Raw genomic sequence first — 19,980 nt, 5'->3', positions numbered from 1 at the left:
GTCCAATTGACCAATCAGATCAGACGCCAAACCTTTTGCCCTGAAAAAGATTTTAAAAAATAGAATAAGTAAAAAAGTTTTTTTATTATTATTATTTTGAAATGAACTCATGTGATCAATAAAAAACATGATTGGTGAAAATTTGTCATTTCATAATTATAAATTATGAGTAACTAATAACTCTTCATATATAGGTTGTTAAATAGCAAAAGTAGCACACAAAAATCATAATTTCCCCACTCTCACCTGTCCTGTTTGGAGCTCATAACTCCCATGTTTAAGGCCAGATACTTTTCCCTGCATGTACTGCACAGGAGGTAGTATGGGCTGCCGGATCCACATTCACCGCCGAACCAGCCGTCCACATAGGCCCCGTTGCTGCGGTAACCCCTGCGGCCGGCGCTCTGACCACAGCCCGGGTGATGGCGCTTCATGTGGTTGTTGAACTGCAGGGTGAGTGTGTTACACAGCTCACACTCCACCATCTCATGTGGCTCTGGGTGCTCTTCTCTTCCCTGAGACAAAGACAGATGCATGTTTACTCAATAATGTGATATTGAAAAAAATACAAAGCAAATCTGCATATATAGAAAATAAAGAAATTAAAAATGCTTAAAAAATTTAAGAAAAAAGAATAATGATAGAAATACTGTATACAACAATAAATAATAGGCTGATAAACAAATGATAAAATGAAGGGGGGAAATGATCATCAAATAGAGAGTGAAACTGAACTAATCATTTGGAGCATTTTTTAAATTAATGAATAAATGAGGGACTGAGTGAATAAATCTGTGAATGAATGAATGAATAAATAAATAAATAAATAAATGAATGAATGAATGAATGAATGAATGAATGAATGAATGAATGAATGAGAGCATGTTTGAGAGCATGTGTTAAATGAATAAATGAGTGAAGGATTAAATAAATCTGTGAGTGAATGAATATATGAATGAATAAATGTTTCAGCAGTGAAAATTAAACCACACTGAACTGAACTAAACTGAACTTCAACTCTGAAAACTGGACTGACACGGATTCAATTTAAAATTAGAAATTGAATTAAATTTCATTTAATTGAATTATATCTGTGAATAAATCAGTGAGTGAATGAATGAATGAATGAATGAATGTTTGAGAGCATTTAAATGAGTGAATGAGTGAATAAATCAGTGAATGAATGAATGAATGTTTGAGAGCATGTTTAATGAATAAATGAGTAAATTAATGAATTAATCAGTGAATGAATAAATGAATTAACGAATGTTTTAGAGGATTGGTTGAATGAATAAATGAATAAATTTGTGAATTAATCTGTAAATGAATGAATGAATGTTTTATTTAGAGCATTGGTTGAATGAATAAATGAGTGAATAAACCTGTGTGAATGAATGATAGAATACGTTTGAGAGCATTTGTTGAATGAATAAATAAGTGAATGAGTGAATAAATGAATGAATGAATGAATGAATGAATGAATGAATGAATGAATGAATGAATGTTTGAGAGCATGTTTAAAGAATAAATAAATATATTAATGAATTAATCAGTGTATGAATGAATGAATGTTTTAGACCATTGGTTGAATTAATAATTGAATAAAGTACTGAATATATCGGTGAATGAATGAATTAATGAATGTTTTAGAGCATTGGTTAAATGAATAAATGAGTGAATAAACCTGTGTGAATGAATAATAGAATATATGTTTGAGAGCATGTGTTGAATGATTAAATGAGTGAATAATTCTGTGAGTGAATGAATGAATGAATGAAAGAATGAAAGAATGAGAGCATTTGTTGAATGAATGAATGAGTGAATAAATCTGTGAATGAATGAATGAATGAATGAATGTTTGAGAGCATTTGTTGAATGAATAAATGAGTGAATAAATCTGTGAATGAATGAATGAATGAATGAATGAATGAATGAATGAATGAATGAATGATTCAATCAATGAATCAATGAATGAATGAATGTTTGAGACCATTTGTTGAATGAATAAATAAGTGATCAAGTAAATAAATCTGTAAAAGAATGAATGAATGAGAGACTAAACAAATGTTACCTGGGCAGTTAGATTTACAAATTGACAAAATTCAGAAGAACAAACTAATGAATAACAAACACACATTATAAAAAATGTAATGTAGAGAAAAACTATAGACAGACAAATGAACAAATATCAGTTTCACTAGAGGGAACAAACAAACGAGAAAGAATTAGAACAAAAGATACAAAGGACAAAAAAAAGTTAGAGAGAAATTACACACTTACAATATTTAGACAACAAGTGACAGTAAAAGGGAAACAAATGAGTTGTACGAACAAACAGTAAGTTACAGACTAACAAGAATTAAAGAGAAACATTAGTTTGAGAGAACAAACTACTGTATAGAGTGGGGAAACATTGAACATGTGTAAAGGCCTGAGAACAACCTCTAGTTAGTTACGCTGGGTTCACACTGAAAGCAGATTTAAGTATTTGTTTAAGTAAATTTCTTACAAAGTAAATGCAAACAAGCAAATAAATGCAAATGTACATCGAGCAGCATAAATGATATGAAACTTAATTGTGTCTTTGGTACAAGTTAAAAAAAAATTCAACTCCAGAGGAAAAAAGATTTGTGAGTAATCTACAGATAGTGACGCAATGCTTCGTCTCTGGTGTGACCCCAGCATTAGTTAGGGAGAAGCTGTAGTTACCTCTACCATCCAGAGTGTGTCCCTCTCAGAGGTGATGAACTCTGGGGTGAGCAGCTCCTCGTAGGGCTCCTCTTGGTATGGATCATCCATGTAGCCCAGCTCGGAGTCTTCTTCAGCAGCAAACGGGTGCGTTTCAGCCCTCTCCGGCCACTCCGCCACTCCAACCTCCTGTCTGTACAGCGCTGGAACAGGACTGGGTGACGGGGAGTCTGAAACAGGCAAGAGCAGAAACATTATATATGCATAAAATACTGATTAGTAGGGACGACACGGCAGGTAAGAATTACAAAAATATTAAATAAAAGTTTATGTTCTTGTCAGTTTTGAGATTTTGGTCTTTTAATAAAGTGTTTTTCAGTTTAATTTAAAGAAAACATCCAAAATACATGTTTAAAGTTTCACACTTCATCAGCTCTGCGGAAAATGTTAAAAGGCTGTTTCCTCTCTATTTAGCTGCACTTATGCCGAGTTCAGACTGCAGGATTTTCACAGTAGTCATGTCACAGATCTTTTTAAACTGCATGACTATCTGAGCTAGTTATTTGTCACTGCTTTATTTACACTGCAAGATGGATCTACGACAGGGGATTTTACACTGTATGACTTTACAATAGAATCGCTTTGTCCAAACTACATCTCACAACAAAAAACACATAGTATATCTTTTGTTATTAACAACAAACTGAGAAAGTAGACTTTAATGGGGTAGAAAATGTACATATTTGCCTATCTGGGTTTGAAGGGAATTAGCAATTTCTCCTCAAATGTATTTATTTTTTTTGACCTGGTTGTGATATTGCTCACATGACACATCAAACAGACACGGTGCTCCTGCCAAATTTCTGCTAGTTTTTCCTCCATTTCTTGGGTCCAAATAAACTGAAAATGAGCACTTTTAACTTCTCCCTCAACTTCCCACTGACCTGCAGGTACCCATACTAGTGAAATCTGCTCTCTTATTGGCTGTAGGTGATCGCTGATTTGAATCACCGACAGCTCCAGATATTTAGCACGCCAAATATCTCACAGGCATCAGCGACTCATCGGCATTTCTCTTAGATCGCGACTTTGATAGTTCACACTGTGTGATTGTCACTCACATGCACGAGCACCGATTTGCCTGTGATTTCAGCCATTTGTCTGCAATTTCTCAAAACTCTGAATTTCTCTGAACTCGCCATTACTTGCAACAAACTTTACATTTTTTTTTTTTTACAGAGGAGTTTTTTAATGCATAATTTGCCTGATTTTACTTTCCTTTTTTTTCAGGCTGTTCAGAGCGTAAAATAAAATAACAAATAATATAAAAATAAAATAAAATAAAAATAAATAAATAAAAATAAATAAAATAAAATAAAATAAAATAAAATAAAATAAAATAAAATAAAATAAAATAAAATAAAATAAAATAAAATAAAAACCACTTCCTCTTCTTGTCAAATTTCTGAAAGTCTCTTCAATCGTCACTTTGGACAAAAGTGTCAAATCACTAAATGTAAAATAAATAAAAAAAATATATAAAAAATTTTTAAATTAAATTAAATTAAATTAAATTCTGACCTGCTCTCCTAAAGGACGTTCTTTGTCCTACTCCAGACCGCTGTCTCCGTGCAGGTGGAGGTCTGTTTCTGGTGAGGTGAACATCTAAAAAGTTCTCTCTCTCCACCAGGTCCAAACCTGCTAACAGACTAAAAAATCCATTGGAACAATGAGGAAAAGTGTTTTGACATTAGTTTTGGCTCTTTGTCTTCATCTCTGTTTGAAACAAGCAATTGCAGTAATTTGTAGTTATCCAAGTAGCCTGCTGTATGTACAGTATACAGACATGAAAAAAGATAAAACATTACAACCTTAACATTAGGAATAGGCTTATGTTTAAAGAGTGTTTTGAACACTGTCTGGTAACGTGGATGCTTCAATTTTACCCCAAAGCCTTATAGATTGCAGCTTTCATATACAAGAGATGAGATTTATATGTTGTATATTAGTTCTCTTTTACCTATCGTTAGGTTCACGGCTGTCCTGCAGGGTCAGAGGTGCAGGGGACTCAGGGCACTGGACCGTCTCGGGCCCTTCAGATGAGGGTGTATCAGTGGCGCCCCCTGTAGATGAACCCTCTCCAGCCTGCTGCTCCTCTGCAATGGGGTGCTCCAGCATCCAGCTCGCCAACACCTCAATGGTGCGCGAGTCCACCTCACCCGTCACTCCTAAAAGAGGTCACAAAGAGCTCAGGGAGAATAAAAAGAAACGGTTCAGACAAAATTGACTGAATTTCCACTACCGGTCAAAGTTTGGGGACAGTTTTTTTAATGTTTTTCTTTTTATTATTAAAAATCATTCTGTTTGTCAAGGCGGAATTTATTAAATGTAAAAGAATTAATTGTTAAATATTTATAAAAATTTCAAACAACTGCTTTCTTATTGTATGTAGTTTAAAATGAAATTAAGTCCAGTCACTGTTGCTTTTATTACTATTACCATTAATAAAATTAATATGGGGGGAAAGGAATTTATTCTTATCACTTTTGTGTCTTTATTTTTTTAATCGACCAAAATGTTTAGACTAACAACAGATTAATTTAATCTTTTTCTTTTGTATGATACCATCTCTTAACCAAACATACTTATTTTTTACTGTGTTGCATACTTCTTAAAAGGAACTGCAGACAAGGGAAATAGCAGTATAAGAATACATATAGTGGTGGGGGCTTGCTCCAGACTTCTGTCTAACAAGAAGTCTAGACACGTCACAAGGAGCTGGACGCTTGTAGGAGTTGTAAAATATATTAAAGATGCATTTAACTGTTCAGTTCTGGTATGCAGAGAAGGGTTGCAGAAAGAGGAAGTATGTTTGGGTGCAACAGCCAAAAGACTGCAGAATGACTGATAAGTGACGTTACACCAAAACTCCACCTGTTAATATCAGTTGTGTATATATGCTGGAGTCAAGTAAATGTAAGTTAGTTGCAAACCTCCTGAATTTAATTCTTGTATTGCATTGGGGTAAAGTAACCCAGAGCTCTGTCGTTGAATTCATTTGCATCTAATAAATTACTAATATTTTTGACCCTGAAGAAAACCCTCTCCTGACCTTTTTATTGAACACACATGGAATTGGCTAGATGTTCCAACAATAATACTAATGATAATAATTAATATTAAAGTGATTTCTAAAGAATCATATGACTAAGAAGACTGGAGTTATGAAGCTTAAAAATTAATCTTATTTTACAGTGCAATAACATTTCACATTTTTACAATGTGCACTGTATATTTGATTAAATAAATGCAGCCTTGGTGAGCAGGATAAGCCGATTTTAAAAATCCTACTGACCCCAACCTTTTGACTGGTAGTGTATGGTTTAAATCTTGTGACCACTTAGTCACTTTTTGTGCATATAAATTATGTTATTTAAAAATCTTCAATTTTAATAAAAATGTAAATTGACTACAATTTTAACAAAATGGAAACTGACTTTAAAATTGTTAGATCAAGCAGCCAAACATGGTTTGGGTAATTCAATTATTTATTTTAATCATAATAAATGTGACCTTTTAAACTATATTTATACACAAATATCTCATTTAAATTAATATTTTTTCTATAGGATGTTTTACAATATTATATTTGTACATATAAATCTTGAGCTGATCAAAAAAGTAACAGTCCAAAATTAGAACATCTAAATGTATATGTTAAGGTAAAAATTTAAATAAAAAATGTAAAAAGGGCAAAGTTTAAGAGAAAAACTTCCTTAGTTTGTATTTTTGGTCCCACTTTATATTAAGCAGCCTTAACTGATATGTACTTACATTGAAATTAATAATTTAGTACATAGTACTTATGGTAATTATTACTCATGTTTTTACATTGTATTCATGATTGATTAAATACATGCATGTAATTATATCTATAACTTATTTCTTTAATTACATCTTTAATTAGACTGTTGACCATCCCTTACATTTTAACCCACCCTTAAACATAACCATACCACCAAACCCACCCCTAACCCTACTCGTATCCTACTTCAAGAGCAGCACAAGTGTTCTGCAATACATTATCAACACAGTAAGTACATTGTATTTATTTTTGATGCAAGCAAATAGTAGTTAAGTCCACCTAATATAATGAGGGAGCGTATTTTCTCCAATATTGCGCATGCAATTAAATGCATTACGTTTCTATTTCTTAAAACGTTTGTGACTAAAATAATACTTTAATAAATAGATCTGTTTAATAAATCTGTTATGTTCAAACACACTAAAAAATATGACTTATATTCACTGAGAAATGGATAAAAATATTCATTTTCAAAAGGGATGTACTTAAAGTATTTATGTTAAGAATTGTGCGTTTTCTCTTTTTTAATTTGTTTTTTATATGCATTTGTTTACATGTAAAATATTTAATAAGTTAATCTTAATATTAACTTTTGCTTTGCTTTTATTCAACAAATACAACTCTTGATATGTACATTACTAATATTTTTAATAAAATTGAGCTAACATGAACTAACAAAGAATATGTGCATGTTTATTAACTGACATTAATGATCATTGAAAACTGTAACAAATGCATTTTTCATTGCCACGGTGTTCTCTTTTCTTGATTGCAATATGATGCAATCCAAATCAATTGCTCACAAATAATATGCAAACAGTGTAATTTGGTTGCTGAATTTTGCTGAACTGTAGAACTAACACTCATAACACAAAATAAGATGTCGTGCTGTGCTCCACTAATAATTTCCAATGATTGAGTCGAGTGCTCCAGTGGGGAAAAACAGTGAGGGGTGAAGCAGGATCTCATGAGGGGAAAGTGTAATGAGTGAGTCATCAACAGCTAATAATTAAAGAGAAAAAAATCAAAAGAAAAAAAATCTTAAAGAGATTTATTCACTTGAAGAATATCTATTCACCATTTACTCAACCCTAGTTCCACTCGTAGTACCGAACAGATTTTTTCTGATGAATGTTGGAAACCGGTAGCCATTAACTTCCATAGTGACAACAGTGCCAAAGGCTACAGACTTCCAACATTTTTCAAAATATCTTCTTTTTGTGTTGAGCAAGACATAGAAACTGAAACGAGATTGGAATAAGTGAAGGGTGAGTAAATGATGACAGAATTTTAATTTTTGGTTGAACTATCCCTTTAAAACACTTGTAGCTCTAAATATCTGCACTGGGATTATTGGTTTTTAATTACTGATAGCTTGATACATTCGACTATTTTCAGATGACTGACAGCAGGTATGAATGGCTCTGGTACCTGCCGCCTCCATGGCCCTGTAGATGTGTCTCATTGAGAAGCCCATTTCAAGCAATCGAACTGGGACAAACATTTGGGGCTGTTCTGAAGGACAGAAATAAAATATTACATAATAAATCAGAACGTTTTTATACTCAGCTGACTAATGCAGTCAGTCAGACAACATGATTTTTAAACTGTTTATCTTCAAAATATAGTGTACAAAATAATACAAATTATAAACTTGTTCTATTAATGCTTTTAGATATTCCTTAACTTATTTAAATTTAAAATTTAACACTATATTTAATATATTTAAAAGATTACATTTACAATATAATTTGATTTACACAGCAGTGTATCAATAGGACCTCAGTGAAAAGCAGGAATTGCTATTAAAAAAATATTGTAATCTTAAATAAATAAAAAAAATATACAAGATATATATATTAGGGTTGTAATGGATTAACGGTTGATCCATGACTTTTACTGATCACAATCTACGGTTCTGAACACATGTTACCAACGGATTAATATATATATATATATATATATATATATATATATATATATATAATATATATATATATATATATATATATATATATATATATATATATATATATATATATATATATATATATATAACTTGTACAGTAGATTAAAAATACACATGTATGCATTTAGGTTTTACTATAAAATTTAACAATGATGGAAGAAGTTGTGGTAGGTTATTTGCGATGTGTTGGGTTTCTTAGGTTATTTACAGTGTTTTCTGTCACTACTTGTTTAGTCTGCAATATTGCATTTAATGTAAGCTGCATGATTTATCATTTAAAGATCGGGATCTCAACACCCACGCAACCTAAATTATAAATGATGGTAATTTCCACACGTTTATTAATCATTCTGATCGCTGCATTCAAATCTGAAAACACAAAAATCAAGAAAGAGATTGAGTCTTTAATCTTTTAAGTCAGTTATAAAGTTACAAACAGTCAAATAACAAGGAAGAACTGGTATAACAGTTTATATATTAGATTAAACCACTGATGTTTATGGTAGAGATAAAAACACCGTCATGTGCTCAAAAATGAAAGTTTCAAGCAGCAATTACATTATTTAACCAAAAGGCCATAAAAAAATATGCCACTAAATAATAAAAATGACACATTTAGCAATGAAACCTGAAGTTTTATGAGGGAATAACTAAATCATTTATTTAAAAAATCTAGAAATTATGGGTTTTACAAAATATAATGTTAGATTGATGCATTTAGCATTATAAGCAACAGTAGTACTGTAACAGTGAATTTTTCAAAGTACTGAATATTTTACTATTTATTTTTATTCAGCTGATTATTTATTCATTTTATTTTATGAATCCAACAGTGTCTTGCAGTGCTGCTTTTTTACATTTGTTTCCTCCTCTTTTCTTAGCTGATCCAAAAAATTATCCTATCTGTGAGTAAAAAACCATAACGTGATCTGAACCGTGAAAATTGTGATCCATTACACTACTAATATATATATATATATATATATATATATATATATATATATATATATATATATATATATATATATATATATATATATATATATATCTTGCAATAAACAGATATATAAAGGTCTTGCAATTCAAGGGTTTTAAAATAAAAAAGGGAAAAAAGTGAAACCAGTGAACACATTATATGAAAAACTAAAACATCTTTTCAATGATACAAGACTCAAATGTGAAACATGCACAAGCAGTCAGTTTTCAGACAAAACATAAACCAATCCAAATGTTACTTTACAAAAATCTATTTAATAACTCCTATAACATCATCTAGATAGAGCCATGCAACAGTCACCCACATTGCCAGGATGTCATTAAAGCGGTCTTACCCACGGGGGTCCTGGTCTGACCGCAGGGCTCCAGAAAGCTGGTCTGCTGCTCAGTGAAGCCCTCACAGGACGCAGAGCTGGTCAGACTGAGGCCCGGAGGAAGAACCGGACTGTGGACCAGACCTGCCAGTGTGGGGAAACGAGCCAGAACCATCCGCCTAGAGAAGCCCAGCCAAACACACATGCACACACACACAGCAAACCTTCAGCCTGAGCATGGTATTTGGTTTTAGGGCTGGGTATTGATTAAGCTCTCAAATTTGATTTAGTGAATATAGATTTAAAACAATATTTCTAAATATGAGCATTAAAATTTAAAACAGGACAGAAGTAGTAGAAATATAGAAAATATAAAAGGGGTTGAAGAAAAAACAGTGGGATTCCCAATTTATACAAAGAAAAAACATGTGTAAACATACATAAATGATAAAATATATCAAATAAATTCTTCATATTTTAATAAAATATTGATTTTATGAAACATTCTTTCAAAGAGCACTAATTATTATTATTTTTTGTTATGTTGTGCTTTGACAGTGTATTATTAAGCTGCTGTTACTTTAAGACATTATTTTAACAGACAGAATGGCTTTATTCAGTGAAAACAGAAATACATCTCCTAGATCAGGCATGTCCAAACTTGGTCCTGGAGGGCCGGTGTCCTGCAAAGTTTAGTTCCAACCCCAATCAGACACACCTGGGCTAGCTAATCAAGCTCTTACTAGGCTTTCTAGAAACATCCTTGCAGGTGTGTTAAGGTAAATTGGAGCTAAAATCTGCAGGACACCAGCCCTCCAGGACCAAGTTTGGACAGCCCTGTCCTAGATGTATTTTATCCTGCTTATTACATGGCTACTTGCACACAAAACACAACAGTTCGCCACAAAACCTTGTTCTGAGTTTATTAAGCCTTTAATTAGACGCAAAGCTGACAGAAACGACATCTGATGAAGTATATTGACCTGACCTGCGGATTATCCAGTCACAAGATGGCGCCAAAAAGTAAAAAACCCAAAGCTGATAGCATAGAGTAAACTACCAATCTATTATTTAGTCACAAGATGGCGCCAAAACAATTTAAAACAGTCAAAAACAGCGGCATGACAGTCAAGCAGATAAATATGAATGTAAATGTATAAATTTGAACATATTCACTGACGGTCAAGGTTATTACAAGTTCCAGGATGAGTCTGCATTGTTTACGGCAGTGTTTCTCAACCACCATCTCTGCATATTTTCCGTCTTCTTAACCAAACACACCTGATTTTCAGATGATCAGCTCATTAGCAGAAACGGAAACAACTGTAATGGGTGTGAAAGACAAAGGAGACATCCAAAGCATGCAGTGTTGGTGGTCTTCTAGGAACGTGGTAGGGAAACAATGATTTAGAGGTTTTTAACTGCAAAAAAAAAAATACCTTGGAATGTCATGACTGAACAATCAGAAGCAAGTATTCCAGATAGCCATGTAATAAACAGATAATTTCCCAGTATTATTGTACCTTGTAATAATAATAAATAATAAAATTATAATCCCCAATAAAATACACAAGTAAAGACCTATTGTATTAATGGCTTATGATAATTAATATCAAATCGACCACCAAAAAAATGTAATTTTAACCTTTTTTTCCCCAGCCCTACTTGCGTTATAAAGCCATGCTGACACACTTGAGCTTAACAGCAGCATGAGTTCAACACACACTCTCACCTGTGCTCTCACACACACCCTCAGTGAGCTGTCTGTGAGTTTGTGTCTGTGTCTCAGTCGACAGTGATCTGAAGTGAGGACATCCAAACACATCAGACAGTTTACCTGACTGTGTGTGTGTGTGTGTGTGTGTGTGTGTGTGTGTGTGTGTGTGTGTGTGTGTGTGTGTGTGTGTGTGTGTGTGTGTGTGTGTGTGTGTGTGTGTGTTAGACAAAAATTTTTGTTAAGTTAATTAGTACTGCTGGAATAAAATTTAAATAAAATGAGATACAATTTAAAAAACAAAATAAATTAAATTAAGTTTAAAAAATTAAATAAAGTGTTGCTAAGTAAATAAGTACAGCTGGAATTAAATGAAAAATAAATAAATAAATAAATAAATAAATAAAATAACAAAACAAAATAAAAAGAGTTGCTGAGTTAACTAATAATGCTGGAAATTGGAATAAAATAAAACAACAAAAAAATAATAAAATAAAATAAAATAAAAATAACATCAAATAAAATAAAATAAAATAAGATAAAATAAAAAGAGTTGCCAAGTTAATTAGTAGTGCAGGAAAAAAATAAAATAAAATAAAATAAAATAAAACAAGTTGCCAAGTTAATTAGTAGCGCTGAAATATAAAAAAAATTTAATTAAATAAATAAATAAACTAAAACAATTCATTAAATGATTTGAGTTGAAAATCTGTAACCATAATTATACCATAGTATTTGTTTTTCCTACTATAGAAGTCAATGATTACATGTTTTCAGCTTTCTACTAAATATCTCCTGCAATAAAATAAACTCATAAAGGTTTAAAATCCCTTGAGGGAGAGTAAATAATGAGTCAATTTTCATTTTCTTGTGAACTATCCCTTTAAGTGCTTATTGCCATGAACACATGCAGACTAATCAGTGGTATTGTATGACAGAGAAACTCACTGCAGCAGGTTGATGGGCAGGAACGGGTTGAAGTTCTCCAGTCCGTCCGCCTGCAGGGCAGTAAGGAGGGAGGCTGTGAGGTCATTGGTGGAGGGTGAAGCTGATTGGCCGAAGATGGCCGTGCCCTCAGAGCCATTGCTGTAAAGAGAGACTGAACTGGAGGACTTGGACACCGGCTGAGAGGAAGAGTGAGTCCCAGAATCTATGAAAACAGACACAGAGCAACAAGTAATTAAAATGCAAATTAAATGAGTAAATTAATTAATTTGTAATCAAAAATTTATATAATAGTAATTCCATAAACAAAACTACTACTAAATACAGATGGTATTACTAAAAATGAAAACTATATAAAATTATAAATAAACAGTTATGTCATATTTGTTATTATTATTATCATTATTATTATTAGTAGTAGTAGTAGTAGTATATATTATTATTGTTATTATTATTATTAGGTAGAATGCTGAATATTGGTTATTTGTACAACAATTGTGTACAACTACAATATGTATTTAGCATAATAATATTAAAATGAATAAACAACAACAACAACAATTTTCAACGTTATTACATTATTAGATCAAATTATTTTAATTAAAACATGTAAATCAACATAATGATTTACAACAACAACGTTAAAATTATATTAATTATATAAACTAATATTATTGTTGTTATTATTATTATTATTATTATATTACAACTATAATATGTTTAGAATAATAACATTAAAATATAATAATAATAATAATAATAATAATAATAATAATAATAACAGTAACAACAACAACAGCAATAATAATAATAATATTAATAAAATTAAATGTTATTACATTATCAAACAATAATCAAATGATATTAATTAACAAATGTAAAACATGTAAATATGATTTATTTTTTAAATATATTTTAATCTAATAAATTATTATTATTTTAAATAATCATGAACAAGTTAGATGTAATAAATAAATAAACAACCATACTAATTATTCATATAATATTAAATGTTATTACAATATTAAACAATGATCAAATTATATAAATTAAAACATGTAAAAAAATGATTTGCAACAATGTTAAAATTATATTAATCATATAAACTATTATCATTATTATAATTATAATTATACTTATAATTATACTTATTATTATTATTATTATTAGCATTATCATTAGAATTAGCATCAGCAATAACATTTAAACTAAATAATTAGCAAGTGCAGAAGGTGGAATGCTGAATATTTTTATTTGGTTGTGAATACTACAATCATAATAAGTTGCATAATTAAAAATATATAGACTAAAAGAAAAATTTTTAATTTAAATAAATAAATAAATAATATATGTAAATAAATAAATAAATGATATATGATATATATCAAAATAATGATAACAATAATAACCATTAATGTATTCTCAAGCACACTGACCTAACTTTATCCACTAAAACATGTAAATCAACATAAAAATATACAAATTATATAAACTAATAATAATACATTATTATGATTTTTATTATATATATATATATATATATATATATATATATATATATATATATATATATATATATATATATATATATATATATAATAAGATTTTATATTTTTATTATAAAGAATTATTAATATTCTTAAATAATTATGAACACATTAGCTGTAATAAATAAACAATAATATTAAATGTTACTACATTATCTAACAGTGTTCAAATGATATAAATTAAAACATGTAAATCAACAGAAATAATAATTTTCAAAAACAATGTTAAAATGATACAAATTATATAAACTAATGATAATAATTATATTTTATTATTATTTATGTATTATAAATATATTATTAATATAATTAATTATTAATATTTTAAATCATTATGAACAAATTAGCAGTAATAAATTAACAACCATAATAATTATTATAATATTAAAAGTTATTACATTATGAAACAACAACCAAATTGTATAAATTAAAACAAGTAAATCAACAGAAATAATAATTTGCAACATCAATGTTAAATTATAAAATGTTATACACCAATACTAATAATAATTTCTTATAATTATACTATTATAATAATTAATTGTCAATATTTTATTAATACTTTTAAACAAATGAGCTGCAATATATTACAATAATAATAATTATTATTTTCATTATTAATATTACTATTATATAATAATAATAATAATAATAATAATTATTATTATTATTATTATTATTTTATTATTAATATTACTATAATAATAATAATAATAATAATAATAATAATATAAAATAATAATAATAATAATAATAATTATTATTATTATTATTATTATTATTATAGTAATATAAATAATAAAATATAACACTATTATTGTTGTTATTGTTATTATTATAATTTTATATTATTTAATTATAAATAATATACATTTATAATTAATTTTTATCATTATTCCACATATTATAGTTTTAGCACACAAAACCAAACAAAGAGTTATTCAGCATTCAACCCTCTTTTGTCTCTTTCAAAATCTCCAAACCTTTGTGTTCTTTGCTCCCATCCTCTTGCAATCTGCTCAGCGCTCCTTTAAAGATGATAATCTGGGCCCTCTCCAGGTCAGATAAAGCCATGGCCTGTTTGATAGGACAGGGTCTGACGGCCCACTTCACCATGCTCCGAACCACAAACTGCAGCACAGAGCGCAGCTCGGCATTCTCCTCCCCACCAGCAGAGGTCCTCGCTGGGTCAGGGCTTGTTACATTCACCACCGCATCTGATTTGGGAACCAGGAGGAGATCAGTGAACTTCCCGCAGCTCAAAATGACAGCCAGGGATTTTAGCGCCCCCAACAGGAGGTAGGAAATGCAAACTGCGCGTAGTTCCAATGCAAAAAAGTCCGCTCTCGGTTGAGGCGTGAGTATTGGTGCACATGTTGATTCGGTGGACTTTACAAGGGGTCTGAACGTGTCCTCTTGGTTCTCATCTCTTCTGTCCTCTACTTTATTTCGATCCTCATCCACCGGACAGCTCATGCTCTCCTCGTCCATCATAATACGAGCAATGTCCTCATCCAAACGTCTCTCCAGTTCATTACGTGGGCCACCTTCTGAGCTGATCCGGTTTCGTTGCATCCCGGATGACGTAGAGGGGGGTTCCTGTTCTTCCAAGATGCCAGTCATCAGGATGAGGTCGAACAACACAGAGGGCTTGAGTCCACAGCAGCGGGACATGTCCATCTGCGGGACGTCACACGGCTCCAGGGAGGACAGAGGAGTGTCGCTGGGTGACCAAGAATTCAGGAAGCTTTGGGTTAGTGGGACCACAGCAGGTCACAAGCAGAATGAAGATGAGGAGAGGAGTGAGACGGAAGGGGACGAGACAGAAACAAAAAGAGTGGAAAAGGAAAGGATACCATGATTAGAAAAAAAATGAAGTGGACAAAAGACAATACAAGAAAAAGGAGAGTGAAGAAGTGGGAAGGGGGAGAAAAAAGACACATGCAACTGGCGAAAAGAACAGGACAGGTATAACATATAGAAATATGGATAAAATTACAATAGCATCGGAACACTGAACGCCTAAGTCAGGGGTGTCCAAACTTTTTGGGCCGAGGGCCAGATGTAAAAAAAAAAAAAAAAAAAAAAAGTTGTCCCGGGACAAATTTTACATACATCACACAGACACGCATATATATATATATATATATATATATATATATATATATATATATATATATATATATATATATATGGATGGATAGATGTGTTTGTGCATATTATTATGGAATTATTTTATTTTGGTCGTCCAACTGTGTTTCTAGAAAGACTCAAGTTTTAAAAAAACTTGAATCTTCTCTGGGCAAATTACAGTTGCAACACTTATCCTTTATAAATTCTCCTTCAGTGAAGGGTTTCCTGTGCTGTGCGATTAGCTGAGCTACCTCATAACTAGCCACACTGCAAAAAATGCTTTTCTTACTTAGATTTGTTTGTCTTGTTTCGAGTCCAAATATCTAAAAATTTTCAAGACAAGCAAAACATATTGTCTTGTTTTGAGAAATAAAATGCTAATATTAAGCGAGTTTTTCCTTAAAACAAGCAAATTAATCTGCCAATGGGGTAAGCAAAATAATATTATGTCAAAAGATAAAAACAAGATTATTTTGCTTACCCCATTGGCAGATTAATTTGCTTGTTTTAAGGAAAAACTCACTTAAAATTGGCATATTTTTTCTCAAAACGAATTAGAAAATTCTCCTTTAATTAAGATTTTTTAGATATTTGGACTTGAAACAAGAAAAAAATCTAAATAAAAAAAAAAAAACATTTTTTGCAGTGCAGTGTAGAATTTTCTTGCACTTTATTAGCATGAAACAACTGCTGTTGTTGAGCTGATAGGGCAGCTGCTGATTGTTTTACTTTTTGATCTCGTTTGGCACCAGTGTAAGAGCTGAAGGCCTGATGCTTTGTTTCATAATGTCTTTTCATATTATATTCCTTCATTACTGCAACTGATTCCTGGCAAATTAAACAGACACATATTCCACTGACCTCTGTGAAGAAATATTCTTTACCCCAACGTGACTGAAACTTCCTGCACTGACTGTTGATTTTCCTTTTTCTTGGTTGTGCCATGGCTCGCCAAAATGTGATTATCAATTATGTTTCTTTCAGTTTGGTCAGTTAGTTTTACATCATAACAAGAAGTGCTGCCTAATTTAAGGCATATAATAGCGACACCTGGTGGTTATTAATTGAATTACGTTCATTTTTGTATAGCGGGCCAGATTCAATTACTATTCATAAAAAGCCTCGCGGGTCGCCACAAAACTGATGGAGGGCCGCAGATGGCCCGCGGGCCGTAGTTTGGACACCCCTGGCCTGAGTATACTGTACTTTGAAGTGGAATTTAAAGGCGTAAAGGTGCTGCATGTAAGTTTTTGACTCTTCTAAAGCATAAAAATACCATAATATGTTTGCAAATATTTAAGAAACATGCTAAGTGAACATTCTTGTTTATCTGAAAAGCAATGCTGAAGTCAGATATTCTGCTTTGAAAATATCTGTTATGTGCCGGAACGTCTGTCTGTTTTGGTTCTTTTAACCCCGCCCAATGCCACTTTAGCCAATTATATTTTAGCATTCCAGGTTGCCTTGGTGGAAAACAGCATATTTCATTTATTCAGTAATGGAGGCTCTCAAAGCAAATGCTCATGACTGAAATGAGGCCTCCTGTGAACAGTAGCAGACTCCGAAATGAGACACAGATTCAGAGTTCCACCTGAGGTAGGGCTGGGCGATATGGCAAAATAAATCTAGGTTTTTTATTAAGTTTGACCGATTCACAATTGTTTTTTTTGTTTTTTTTTTTATTTATTTATTTTTTTTTTAAACATTACAACAACATGACTGAAGTAACATTCTCTTTATAAGTAACTTGGAAAAACCATCTGGTTAAGGAACATTGTATTTTTAATGGCCATGCCATACATAAATTAGTCAACAAGGTGTAAATAAATGTAAAACAATTTCAAGATTTAAATATCATTGCAGAAGATTTGAATAATAAATATATGCGTAAATATTGCAGTTGCAGGAATACAGAGGTTTTTTTTTTGCAAGTTTTGCTGAGCCTAGGAAGGATCGGCTGTCAGCTTGGCTTTGTCTTCTGATTGAATGACAGGTTGTAATGCTGCTGCCTTTTTCTTAAAAAGATACAGTGGAAGTAAAGGACTAAACATGAAAACGGTAAAGCCTAATTTTACCCCGTGCGTGAAGTTGTGGACGTATAGCAGGAGCAAACAAAAGCACCAGATGTGTGTATAATATAAAATAATATATTTATTCTATTTTTATTTTTCCCCCTTTTAAATACCGATCATTTGATGCGCTTTGCACCACTCTCTGTATTATGCTGCCAGACTGTAAGTCTGGATTTCAACTAGGTCCACTAAATAGCGTCATGGGGGCGGGTACTTTCATTTTCACTGCTACAGGCCCTCACCTCTGCTCGTGTTCAAACCAAACTAAGATCGGTGCGGTTTTTAACAGGGCAGGTTTTTACGTTCTTCATACATGTTGAAAGGTAGAGTTTATCGACTTGATAAGAGAATATGTCTTCACATTCCACACAGACGTGACTTAGTACAGCGTGAAGTCATGTAGGATTTTACTTGTTGCATTAGTCTGACTGTAAATCCCCTCGCAGTGCTGGAGTAGCGGGAGTGTGAGAGTGAGACTGAGAGTGGTTTAATGCAAAGGTATTAACAAAAGAAAAATACACAACTTAAGACACTTAAATGCTTGTATTAGTTGAATTTGCACCAACTCTGCGATGCATGCCCACAACTTCATACATTGGGTTAAATTATGCTGTCCAGTCTCTGTGTTCAGTCTGTCACTACCATGATCGAAACCCAGACAGGCAGTCAAGCAGGTCGCACACTAGAAGCGCCGCGACACGGCGCGCACATGACAGTTTAAAGTATCACACACCAGACGCGCACATTCGCATGATGTTTAACATGAAACTAATCAGATGGCGCTCTGTGGCGCGGCTGAAATATGAACAGCGTCCTGAGTCGTGGCTGGGCGCTGCCAACTTGCGGCGCCGGTGTGTGTACCCTGATAGAAACCTATGTTTAGAAATCTAAAACGCATGGTGCTGCGCGGCGCATCGCCGAGCGGCGCTTCTGGTGTGCTACCTGCTTCATACAGAGAGTGAACCAAAGTGCATTGGTGCAATTATAATGTATCTAACATTTTTATTATAAAAAAATTGAGATATCTTGATTTAATATAAAATTAAATTGTCTTAAAACGTAAATTCGAATAAATCGAAAAAAATAGAAAAAAATAATAATAAAAAAAATCACCCAGCCCTAACCTGAAGTGATTATTTATAGCAAACAATTTAAATATTACGAGCGTAACATTAGGTGAGCTGGTTACATTGTAAACCCCTATCCAAACAACACGCTGCATGATGAGATTTGCAGTGATAAGCAATTTGGCTGTTTGCAGCAAACAAAACATGACAGAAATTTATTCAGAAGCACAGAATATTCACTCACTCACAAAACGGTAAGGTTTATACTCTTATTAATACATATTAAACATCTTTAACATTATTAAATGTACATGCTGAAGTACTTCTGTTGTGTGCCATTGCTTTTATTTTGAACATTTAAATCAGACCTAAATTAGAATTAAGGCTCAATAGTCAGGCATGCTCCTGTTGGTCCTCAATCTGGCAACCAGTGCTAGCGTTTGTTTTGATCCATCAGGGTATATGCAGTATATCCTTTTACAACTTTTTAAAAACCTTCTGAGAACATTTTAAGACCACATCACCACTATAATTCCTAGTCAGTAACCAACCCTTAACTTAATAAACAGTTGTTAAACAGTTGTAGTTAAATAAACGAATGCAGCACAACCATGCAATAGAACTCAGATAAGCTCGGAAGAAACAAAGCTTGAAAGAATAAATTACACGT

General features: G+C 32.0%; 1 protein-coding gene across 21 annotated transcripts in view; it reads right to left on the bottom strand.

Moving 5' to 3' along the window:
- LOC567670 (putative E3 ubiquitin-protein ligase HERC1) overlaps window positions 1-19,980 on the bottom strand; it is a 160,883-nt gene that overhangs the window by 60,674 nt on the left and 80,229 nt on the right. For 7 of the 21 annotated variants that reach the window (XM_087300783.1, XM_087300785.1, XM_087300784.1 and 4 more), the window contains exons 38-46: window positions 15,022-15,761; window positions 12,495-12,696; window positions 9,854-10,011; window positions 7,985-8,068; window positions 4,709-4,916; window positions 4,270-4,397; window positions 2,710-2,918; window positions 247-515; window positions 1-40 (exon numbers count right to left, since the gene is read on the bottom strand). The exon at window positions 1-40 is cut by the window's left edge and continues 13 nt beyond it. In XM_087300783.1, coding sequence (XP_087156909.1) covers window positions 1-40; window positions 247-515; window positions 2,710-2,918; window positions 4,270-4,397; window positions 4,709-4,916; window positions 7,985-8,068; window positions 9,854-10,011; window positions 12,495-12,696; window positions 15,022-15,761 — 2,038 coding nt within the window. Of the gene's footprint in view, window positions 41-246; window positions 516-2,709; window positions 2,919-4,269; window positions 4,398-4,708; window positions 4,917-7,984; window positions 8,069-9,853; window positions 10,012-11,564; window positions 11,633-12,494; window positions 12,697-15,021; window positions 15,786-19,980 lie in introns of all 21 variants that reach the window. The other 14 variants (XM_087300777.1, XM_087300780.1, XM_087300779.1 and 11 more) reach the window with 3 other exon arrangements.

The sequence above is a fragment of the Danio rerio genome, chromosome 21 (genome assembly GCF_052040795.2).
Source record: "Danio rerio strain M-AB ecotype USA chromosome 21, GRCz13ab, whole genome shotgun sequence".
NCBI lineage: Eukaryota > Metazoa > Chordata > Actinopteri > Cypriniformes > Danionidae > Danio > Danio rerio.
Note: the sequence above shows the minus strand (reverse complement) of the source record. Positions and strands in the feature narration are given on the sequence as shown.